The 12,019-nt window shown below is 43.1% G+C and overlaps 1 protein-coding gene across 8 annotated transcripts in view; it reads right to left on the bottom strand.

Moving 5' to 3' along the window:
* The window catches only part of LOC137429537 (protein-methionine sulfoxide oxidase mical3a), a 272,059-nt gene that overhangs the window by 218,944 nt on the left and 41,096 nt on the right, over positions 1-12,019 (bottom strand). For all 8 annotated transcript variants that reach the window (XM_078778013.1, XM_078778017.1, XM_078778019.1 and 5 more), the window contains exons 11-12: positions 9,465-9,574; positions 5,229-5,297 (exon numbers count right to left, since the gene is read on the bottom strand). In XM_078778013.1, the coding sequence (XP_078634139.1) occupies positions 5,229-5,297; positions 9,465-9,574 (179 nt within the window). The remainder of the gene's footprint in view (positions 1-5,228; positions 5,298-9,464; positions 9,575-12,019) is intronic.

The raw sequence follows: 12,019 nt of genomic DNA, 5'->3' as shown, positions 1-12,019 counted from the left end.
CTTTTTCCCCCCATTAAATGTCGTGCCCAGGTCCACCGCACCACACGTAGACAACTTTCGGACATCTTGCTAGTTATTCTTAGTCTATGTCAGTTAAGGACTCGTTTCCATTAATTATGACTCTTCGTTGCACCAGAATGTGATTATATGGCACCAGTAGTGAGTTTAGGACCTTTCCCATACCTCCTCCCATCTTCTTCCCCAAACAACAACAACAACAACAGAGGGGCACGGCGCTGCGCGGGGGGGAGTGTGCGTCCTGACACCGGCTCGGTTAGCCGCCATTGACAATGCGCTCCAGACCATGCGCTCCACGGGGTTACCACAAAGGGGCTGGCTGTCAGCTCCTCGTCAAGGGCGGAGCCTGGTAAGACCCCCGCACGCACCCAATGAGAAGCAACGTGCCGATTCCACGAGGCGGAGCTAACGAGCCGAGGGCGTGTCACTCCCCGCCGGATATACGCGGCCACGTAGCGGACGTGACGTGAGATGCGCCCCCAGCTTGAGACGACAAGACGCCACCTCGAGCGCTGTGAAACCTCCTGCATCTACTGGACCGTACAGTACCCTGTCCTTGAGCCAAGAGTGCACCTTGAGCCATCGATCCTGCCTTTCCTAGCCATCAAACCCCGTGTGAGTCAGCCTTTTGTCCCGTTTATCTGTCGTCTGTTGGGAATAATATAAGAGTGTGTCTAAGTGCTTGTCTTTCTATGCTGTACCTCTCGTCCTTGTAATCTAACCTTCCGTAACAATATAACCTCCTCCGGAGGTCTTGAGAACTGAACCCTGGTGTCGTGTCATTTGAATCCCAGCTGTGTGTCTTTTCCTTCATTGATCTAGCGTAGCGCGATTAGTCGACGTTCGGGTATAATCGGGTAACTTGTGCAGACGTGGTCATACCAAAACCGCTCGGTAAATAACATCTAAGCCACGTCTGTAACAATATATATATATATCCTTCTGAACACTGTATACTACTGTGTTCAAAAAGTATCCGACCTTTATTTTTTCGTGCGTAAAAAAAAAGAAGCTAGGGAGGCGTTGATTGGTGCACGTATGTAGGCGATCCTAATGCGCAAGCGTGAATTTTTTCCCACCTGCAGAAGCTGTCATTCGACAGCAGACCGCCGATGAGTGAGGACATGTAAGTGAGCGCCGTCGGATTTTCGTTTTTGACAAAATGATGGAAAAACTTGAACAACGCTACTGCATCAAATTTTGTGTAAAGCTTGGCGATTCCCAAGTGGAAACGATCCGCAAGATTCAACACCGTTCATTCCATTATGAAGGAGGATTTGGGCTTCAGGAGAATCTCAGCAAAGTTCGTACCAAAGCTGCTAACGATTGAGCAGAAGCAACTCCGTTTGGAGATCGCACAGGACATGCTGGAGACTGTGAACAGCGATCCCAGCTTCCTCAACACAGTGATCACTGGCGATGAGTCCTGGGTTTATGGGTACGACCCAGAAACCAAGTTGCAGTCACCACAATGGAAGCATCCAACATCCCCGAGGCCAAAAAAAGCAAGGCAGGTCCGCAGCAATGTCAAAGTCATGCTGACCGTCTTCTTCGACTCCAGAGAAGACATCATGCGGAATGCGACGGACCAGCTGCGCGCCATCCCAAAAGAGGCGTTCCAGCGCTGCTTCCGACAGTGGCAGAACCGTTGGGAGAAGTGTGTGGCAGCCCAAGGGGACTACTTTGAACGAGATTATTATAAAAAAATTTTTGTCTGGATGCGAGTATCTTTTATGAACAAAGGTCGGATACTTTTTGAACACACTACGTATGTATATATATATATATATATATATATATATATATATATATATATATATATATATATATATATATATATATATATATATGCTTTAAAAGAGAAATTAACAGCAATTAGTAATGGTAAAAGAGATAGAGATTGCAGTTGCACCATCAGTGAATAATGACATCAGGCATCACTGGTGAAAAAAATTTTAAGTGAAAATTTCAACATCATTTAAAAAGTAGACTAAAAAGACATCAAAAGAACAACAAAGAGAGACCCAAAGCAGAGTAATTAAATCTGCAGCAGAATTAAGAGAAATCTAAAGGAGCAATAATCGACACTTGTAGACGTCATATTATTTAAGCAGCAACAACTATAAAACAGAGGTATTTTAGCAAATCGATCCAAGTAATTATTCTACCTCAATGGATGTGAAGGAGGCCAAAACTTACCGCACAGCATTACCTATTCTCGAGTTACAAATTACAGCTGAAACAAGCAGGTCAAAGTGTTGATCCTATAAAGGGGTTTACATTTCAGAGAAGCAATTCATTTCAAAACCTAAGTGCATTTTAGTGATTTAAAGCACACCTTTCAAAAGGAAACTGACAAAGGTGGGGTTTACACTTGTAAAGATAATTTGTCTCTTCCATGGACAAACAAATATGAGGCGAATCCAGAAAAAGTAGAAAACGAGAGACGGAATCTGTCATTATCCCATGGAGCGCGTGCAAGCAATTATATCCTTTGAGACTGCAATGGTTGCTCACATCGCTACCGCCTCAATCACGTTGAGGATTGAAGCCACGTTCCTGACCCTAATCTCAACAAATCCAATAACAGTAGGGATAAAACAATAACAGGAATTTTAAAGTTTGCAGCGAATTAGCAGTCAAGTCTGTAAAAACTATGACTAACTACTCCTTTAACAACCACAATTACAGCCTTTAGTAAAAAAAAAAAAAAAAAAAAAAATTTGCCCAAGCCTTTCGAGGAATGGGCTGGCCAGGCCTGGTACTTTGCTGGTTGGGTTTTTGTAATTTGTTCATGGTGCCGGAAATTACTTGCCGACTCTTCACAGAAGACACCCAGGGATATTTACATCCAGCAAAGACTAGTGTTGAAAACGGGCCCTTCAGCTTAATGGCCTTTCAATGGACATTACATATATGCATCATCCTGCATACAAAACACCAGGATGCCAGTTTATTGTTGGGCCAGGATTCAAACCTAGACTAGCCAGTTATAAGGCTAGAGTGCATACCTCAAAGCTATCTTGTGAGCACTTACAATTCCAGTCTGTAAAAAAATATATATATCCAAAATTGTATAAAACTAATAAATAATGCAAGTTGTTTTTACCCAACGCGTCGTGCAAAGCGGGGTTAGGCGTTTAGTATGGTATCTGTCTGTCAGTCTATGATCGAGGTACTACTTAATGTCATTTAAATTTTAAATTTTGAACACTGTAGAGTGTAGAACATGAATCAAAACAGTCATTTGTAATTTAGCAGTACTTTGACTCTGAATTTGGCAAATTGTACGACATCTCATCCTGAGCATGCATGCACACTTCAGTCTGCAATGCAATTCCTTCAGTCTCTCTGTCTGGCAGTGAAACAAAATTGAAAATCGATCGCTGAATTAACGCCAGGGGGGTTGACTCAGCCTGTCATCCTTCCGAGGTCGGCAAATTGAGTACCAGTTCACTGGTAATTCCCTGCTTGTCGTTATAAAATATAAATAATAACCACCTTTAGAGGCCATTTTTCCCCGCAAAGCGGGGGTTGGCCTTTTTCGGGAACCATGGTTGTTGTTGTTTTTTGGTCCCCTTTTTGAAGCAATGTTTCACGGCCGGATGCCCTTCCTGACGCCAACCCTTTTTGCCGCCTTTAACGACAAACAGGGAATTACCAGTGAACTGGTACTCAATTAGCCGACCTCGGAAGGATGACAGGCTGAGTCAACCCCCCTGGCGTTAATTCAGTGATCGACCGAGATTCGAACCCAGGATCCTAGGATCCTAAGCCGGCACCCTAGCCGCTAGCCCAACACCAGGGTTTGGCGTCAGGTTCATGTTCAATAAGGTGTCGTTAAAGGCGGCAAAAAGGGTTGGCGTCAGGAAGGGCATCCGGCCGTAAAACATTGCTTCAAAAAAAAGGGGACCGTAAAACAACAACAACCACGGTTCCCGAAAAAGGCCAACCCCCGCTTTGCGGGGAAAAATGGCCTCTAAAGGTGGTTTTATTCCAAACAGGAAACGCACTGTTTTAAGAACGTCATAAAGGCCACAAACAACAGGCACAAATAACTAAGTTAACATGTTCAATAAGGTGGTGCAAAAGAGGGTACATCAATGGCGGTAAACTTCAGATTCAATGTTGTTGTTCTTCTACAGCCTTTAAAACTTTCATTTTATTTTAACTGAATTATATACTTGAACATTGTGGAACACAAATCGCCTTGTATATACTTCCAAAAACCATCGGTTTAGCAGTACTTTGGCAAAATTGTACACCATCTCAACCAATCAAATATGCCATTTGCATGCCGTACTCTTCGGGTGCGGGAATTTCAAGATTCATATTCTTTTTCCAACAAGAGAGAATTCCTTTGCAATACATATCCCCTACCACGTTTCAGTTCAATATGTTAAAGGATAAGGGAGAGAAGTTTGGAAAACTGCCCCATGTATAAAATGTGATATTTTATAAGTCTAAAAAGGGCATAATTACGTGAAAATTTCGCGAAAAGACCAGATATTCAAACTTGCTCTGGAACTTATCATAATAAAGCCAAGCACTAAGTTTCAGTTGAATATGTTAAAGGGTATGGAAAAAGGTGCAGAAAACCACAGGTGGGACAGACGAACAGAGAGCAAACCTATAGTCCCCTCCAGGCAGGTGACTAATAAACTGTTTCCAATAAAGTCCCATGTCCTTTTCTTATAACTGCATGGGGTAAGCAGGAAAGGTGTTCTATGAATTCTGGTTTATTTTGCCTTCCTTCAAAGCAAGTTTTAACAGCAGAACATTATATCCAGGGAATGAAAAATCGCAAGTTTTAAAATAAACATGCATTCTGAGTATTGCGCTGCAATACATGTCCCCTACCGGCAGTCTGTTGTCTGGAAAACTGTTGGGGAAATTCCCAAAGTTCAAAGTGCCATAACTTTGTCAAAAATGATCGAAACGTCGTGAAGTTCGAACTTTATCTGTAACTTATCATGAGGAAACCATGTACAAAGTTTGAAATCATTAGCATTAAGAGTTTAGAAAAAAAAAGTCCGGAAAACTGTTCTTTGCGTGACGGACTGACGGACTGACAGACTGACAGACAGACTGACAGACGGAGGGACGGAGTGCAAACCTATAGTCCCCTCCGGTGCACACCGGTAGGGGACTAAAAAAGAGCAGCATTTTGTAGCCAGCACACAAAATAGCATCAAAGGCAGTAATCTCACCTCCTCCAATGACTTTTGACGAGTGCGTCGCCGTTTTCCAGTTCCCACAGACTCTTTCTCCTTCTTGTCCTAATCAGAAAAATTTTTTAAATGTTTTGACAAAGAAAGAGCATGCATAACCCCATCGGGGCTAGGGTTAACACACAATAGGCAGGGCTATGTGCGCCGACAGACTCGTGCACGTCACAATGCGCACATCGCGAGAATGGCCAATTAATAGTCCAATTAACATGAACTGACAGTGAGCGGGCCTCTTGGTTTCCTCTTAAGGTGCTGGTAATTATTGGATTATTATAATTTCATTACCCACTTTAGAGCCCAATGAACCAAAATGCCCGATTTTAAAGCCCAATGAACCCATTTTAAAGCCCAATGAACAGTGTGGCATAATGTGTGAGAAGGCTATGTGATCTTAGAAAATAAGAACAAGAGGGAGAATTGCTTTGCAATACCTGTCCCTTACTGGTCCCAATGAATGTTCTTGTTCCAAGCACTTAGCAATTGTGAGCCATATGCAGTAGGACAAATTGTTTTATGTATGCAAAGCAACAGAATAAGTTTCAGTTTCTGTAATGTATCACAACAAATCCATGGACCAAATTTCAGTTGAATATGTTAACAGGTAAGGGGAAAAAATCTGGAAAACTGACCCATGTATATGTGATATTTTCTAAGTTCAAAAAGGGCATAACTCCGTAAAAATTGCCAAAACGAAACGTCTATTGGCCTGAGGAAGCCTGCTGTGAAGTGGGTGAAACGTCACCTGAGACAGCGTCTGCTCTTGCTTGTTTGCTAAAATTTGCGGAGTAGATCTAGTTTTACTTTGTGTTTGGAAGCGCTTTTTTTCTTTAAAAATGTATAATCCCAACAGCCCGAATCTTTTAACATATTCCGATTGCCGATATATATTCATAAACCTAAACCCCTCCTTCCCACGCCACCCCTCAAACTACTGGTTACCGACAAAAATCTGTCTGTACTATATAAATCTGCACCGACTCCAACCCTTGTTATTGGTAATCTTGGTAAATTGGTAAATTAGTAACTGCAACCCTTGGTAATCTGCACTCAGAACAGCCTTGAAGGAAAATCACTTCAAACCCCAAATTCTTCAAATGTTCCCTGAAAAATTCATAACTTCTGTTCAAAGGTTCCAAGCACACCCTCCCACATGTTTACCCCCTTCCCCTGCATGCACCACCAATGTTCCCAGCCTGAAATCCAACAAAACGTCATTCAACTTTCCATAAATACCTACCACGCCACCCCTCTATAACAACACAAAACTTTTTTTTGAATCCATGTGACAAAATAGAGTCCAAATATTCAATATCCTTATCCCCGACTAAAACGATATCCCTAGCCACCTCCCTCCACTGCCCGACACCCACTATCATGCAAACATGCATCACAGCGCGCATCATCTGCATTCCCAACACCGACCGCACCAACCACAATCCCACAACTATCGGGGACGCCCCTTCGCGGTGGTTGTACCCCCCCCCCCCCCTCCAACACAAGCCCAGGGCCAAATCTTCCCTATTCTTTCCTTCTACCCAGATTTGTCAGGGCAGTGCGATCACAGTCAGAGAGGTCATGAATCCCCATGGATAAGCCCTTTCCCTCTTGTTTCTTCTCTCTCTAACTCTGTTGTGGCCCTGACTTGGTGAAGGTGGGGGTACACCATCCTGGATGTGGGAGATCCCTGGGTCGCCCCTGCAATATCGATCAGCTGTCTCCATGCTTTGGGCTTGTTCGGGAGAACTGACTGGGGCTATACAACAACAAAAACAACAACAACCGCAATCCCAGTGCCATCACCACGTTTGAAACCCCCTCAACAGCAGGACTGCTATTCACACAGGTCCTACTGTGTGACGGGGCCTGGCACAGGCACTTTCTTGTCCTTTGATGGTTGTTTCGCCAATGCTGCTATCTTGTTAGTTCTCTAGTTCCCTTCTTGGCCTTTGCAGCTTTTATGACAAAGAGCAGATCCGATTCGTCATCGACTAAATGGTCGAAACCCCTTTTTGATGGTGCAGCCGAAGCCCTCATGCATTTTTCCCAACATGATGTATCCCTCAAGTAGCGAATTGCACTCTCGTGTCATACGTTTGACTAGCACCACATTTATGCAGTGCAATGCAAAATGGCGGCCACCTTCCTTGAGGTGCTATTGCCTAAGCTTTGCATGTGATGTGCAGGCCCCACTCCTCCCACACATGGCGGACCATGTTGTGGTAGCTCCAGACTCTGATACATAAAAACCAACATGCTGATGCACAGGACCTGGACAGCTTCTGCTCCTCCGCTGCGATGTTTTACAGTTCAGTGACAGTGTAAGGTTGTGACAGCACGATCACGATGTAAGGTCCCAAATCTCAATCCCAATCAGGTACAAAGCATCACATGAAACATGTATGTACTCAAGGCCACCATCATCTTTGTGTTAATGTGTTTGGTGGCTGCATCAAGTGTGTGAAAGTCTGACAGGGTGAAGTTGAATAGCTTTGTTTCTGTGTCTTCGGTGAATTGAATCAAATTGGCCTTCGGATAATAATTGATAAAGTTTTTACATTTGTGGGGTTCAGTTGTGCCTTTATGCTGCCATGTTCCAGGAGGAGACTACAACCAGTTCGAGTGAGGTGAAGGTTATGTCTGGGGAGATTGGTGTTTTGTCATAGGATTGTGACATTTGAGTGGGTTGTTTATGAACATTGGAATTGTGCATGTTGGCTTTCAGCTTGGGATGACAACCTGGTAGGCCTGTGGGCATTGAAGTCACCTACTAGTGTGACGTTGGGTGGATTTGCGAGTTCTTGTAGGTTTGGAGTATAATCATGTGGGCATGAAGTGAATGGTGGAATGTAAATGTTGATGTAGTTGAAGAGTTTGTCAACCGCTTTGATTTTAAGATAGTATATTTTAGTGGCCATGTCAGCTTTGAGAAGTGCAGATTTGGTTTGGGTTGTTGTGTTGGTATATCAGATTATCGTGTGAAAAAGGGTGAGAAGTCCTCCTTCTACACCATGTGGTTTGTCACTTATGATTACAGATTGATTGTGAAATTTTGGTGTTTTTGTGGAAGGTGAAAGTTTGGTTTCTTGAATCAAGGTTATGTGCATTTTGTATTTGTCTCGGAAGTGATTAAGTTGTTCTTTTCCTGGACAAACTATAAATATGTAACAGTAGGGTATTGAAGTAAATCTTGTTAGAGTTGTTTTGTTGTTGTTTAATGTGTTGTGAAGGGATGGGAGGAGTGTGGGTACAAGTGTGGGTACAAGTGTGGGTACAATCAAGTTGTCTGAGGTGAGTGGCAGCATGTCCAGTTGAGTTGTATTGTAGTGTGAGGTTGTTGTGAGAATGGATATTTGTTAGGTGGAGCCATTCATGGCAGCTGTTACATTGGATGGTGTGCTTCTCGTTACTCCTTTGCTACATATGGGGCAGATGTAGATGGGCCTAGGATTCTGCGATATGTCTCCAATTAGTAAGAGGAGCAGGGAGCCAGAGAATCCCTGCAGCAGCATCAAAAAGAGAAGGAAGAAAAGGAAAGAGGAGAGAAATTTCTCTGTTGGCGAGAAGGCGAGGAGAGGGTAGCTATTTACAGTTAGCAAATGGAACCACAGTCAAAAGACTGGGGAAGTTGAAGGATGTTGACAGTGTAGAGGTCTTTCTTGTTCATTGCTCTTCCACTGGTAGTCCCACAATAAACAAATCTCCTCCGCCAGGACCTCTTTTTCCTATACATGATTTCTGTACAAGCTTCACAATGAGCCTTGCATCAATTTTATAGATTAAAAAAAACAGCCATTTCAGAATTTTGGAATCTTAGGTAGCCGAGGATGCATTACTTTCGTACGAAGGGCATTTTCTCTTGTTCCTTATCGATATGCATGCTGCACAAAAATATCCTTTACCCAAATAAAATCCATGTAGAGGTTCTTATATACCTACGTATGTATGTTCACAACAGGAAGTAAAGATGTATTCATGAGCAAATGAGGTGTCTGCTAAGCTCCTAAATGTGATACTGTTATTCACTTGTTTGTCATTCATTCCAAAAAGGAAGAGCACGTATGCAAAAGCGTGGGCATGCATACACTCACACACATGCAAACGCTATTGTTTAGGCAGAATTTTTTTTAAATAATCAGTCAAAGCCTTTTCTGAGTTATTGAAGTTGTTTTTCAGGAGGAGGCTTGGTGACCGACTGTGCCAGGGAAGCCAGCTTGCCTTTGGTGTGCGCTTTCTTGAGATGGTCTGGCCCAGTTTGCTGAGGAATGAAATTGGAGACTTGGTGGGAAGCAAGGCTGGTTTGTCATCAACCATCAGTCTGTTGTATTCTGTACCATAAATGAAGACAAATATCAGGAAAAACAAAACAAAAAGCAATTACAGTCATGCATTGCTTTACGTCCGTCCGAACAACGTCCGATCGCTTATACGTCCGTGGCCCATAAAAATAATAAGAAAATAATGGGGATTAAAAAACCCGTTCAGACAACGGGACGTAGCGGACATAAGTGGCCTTAGAGCGGGCGCGCTCACGCATGCATCACATGTTCTTAAACAAAATAGATTGTGCTGCCAGGCGTATGATGATACAGTACAGTAACTATATATCCATAATATGTTTTGATAGATATAAGAAATGCCTATGTTACTGGTTTATGTTTTTTGGCTATTGTAGTGTACAGTACTTTTAATTTGATTTCCTTACTTACGAAATAAAAAGTTTACAAACTGTATAACAGTGTATGCTTGGTTTTGCCTCGTCGGCAGCGCCGCAGCATCCAGTCTCGATTACCCCCGCGTATCGTGAGCATTATTCCATTGACTTTTCATTTGATTTTATTAAAATCAATCCACCCTAAAGTTAATCATGGCTCCCAAACGCAGCACAACCAGCCCTAGTGGTAGCAGCAGCACGAAACAACACAAGAGCATTGATTTGGAGGAGAAGCAGAAAATAATAAGACAGCGTGAGGGCGGCAAATCTGTGAATGCTATCGCACGTGATTCCGGCATGTTTTTCGGCACGAATACCACCTCTTTGATTCAGCCTGTGGATCAAGGGCTATTGCAGCTTTCAAGTCCTATGTTCGGACAACGTCCAATTCGGTTAAAGTCACGTTTCCAAGAACGTATCAAGGATGTTAAGCAACGCATGACTGTATTTGTTTAATTATAATAGACAAATCCTTTCATGTATTAGATTAAACATTGCCATCATTTCAGATGACAAGAAATACTTAAACACTGGTTATAAGCCTTGGCACACTGCCAACTTAGGAAACGGACCTGAAAAACTCATCATTTTCACAAAGTATCACTCAACCAACTTTGTCTCCAAGAACAAAGCCATACTAAAACATGTTTTATATTGTTATGTTTGTAGGAGGTCGACAATGATTACCTTAGAGCCAGGTAGAGTGTATCGATTAGTGTGCTCCGACTGTCGTGAAGAAGAAGAAACCTCGATGTATCAAAAGGAGGAAATTTGTGAAGACCGGATGTCGTGTAAGTGTATCTTTGTCCCCATCAGAGGGGTGGGGCTTGTTAATTAGTGAGGGATTATGGGTAATTAATCCCCAATATGTAATTGCCTCTGTTTACCTTTTCCTGTGTTCCTCATGACACCGCACGCACTGAAGACACCTTGTAAGAAATCGGCCATTAACCACACCAATTAAAAACCAACCGGAAACCAGGCATCAAGCACTATCGCTGATAACACCGCCTTGGTGGACGCACAAAAGGTCAGTGAAGCCACGCCTCAAAGAGCAGTGATTGACAGGGATTTGATTGGCCCAGTGACTGGCAAGATGAGGCTCGCTGATAGGGCGGACACAGAAACGTGGTGGGACGACGTCAGAGCTTCGCGTACAAAATAGGTAGAATGGCGGACATTTGGCCCTTCTCGTTTTGGAACTGGTGGTGAACGGTCGTGTGCCGACATTTTGTCTTTCTTTTGGGTCCGGACTTTGTTTATGAACGGTCGCCGAAAAAGTCTCTCTCAGCATCACCATTTTATCTCTCTCAGCATCGACATTTTATCTCTCTCAGCACCGACATTTTATCTCTCTCAGCACCGACATTTTATCTCTCTCAGCACCGACATTTTATCTCTCTCAGCACCGACATTTTATCTCTCTCAGCACCGACATTTTATCTCTCTCAGCACCGACATTTTATCTCTCTCAGCACCGACATTTTATCTCTCTCAGCACCGACATTTTATCTCTCTCAGCACCGACATTTTATCTCTCTCAGCACCGACATTTTATCTCTCTCAGCACCGACATTTTATCTCTCAGCACCGACATTTTATCTCTCTCAGCACCGACATTTTATCTCTCTCAGCACCGACATTTTATCTCTCTCAGCACCGACATTTTATCTCTCTCAGCACCGACATTTCATCTCTCTCAGCACCGACATTTTATCTCTCTCAGCACCGACATTTTATCTCTCTCAGCACCGACATTTTATCTCTCTCAGCACCGACATTTTATCTCTCTCAGCACCGACATTTTATCTCTCTCAGCACCGACATTTTATCTCTCTCAGCACCGACATTTTATCTCTCTCAGCACCGACATTTTATCTCTCTCAGCACCGACATTTTATCTCTCTCAGCACCGACACTTTATCTCTCTCAGCACCGACATTTTATCTCTCTCAGCATCTACATTTTATCTCTCTCAGCATCAACATTTTATCTCTCTCAGTATCAACATTTTATCTCTCTCAGCATCGACATCCTTTTGGTTCTTCTCGTTTTTGAT

The sequence above is a fragment of the Myxine glutinosa genome, chromosome 1 (assembly GCF_964187855.1).
Source record: "Myxine glutinosa chromosome 1, kmMyxGlut1.1, whole genome shotgun sequence".
Classification (NCBI taxonomy): domain Eukaryota; kingdom Metazoa; phylum Chordata; class Myxini; order Myxiniformes; family Myxinidae; genus Myxine; species Myxine glutinosa.
This window is presented reverse-complemented; position numbering and strand designations above follow the sequence as displayed.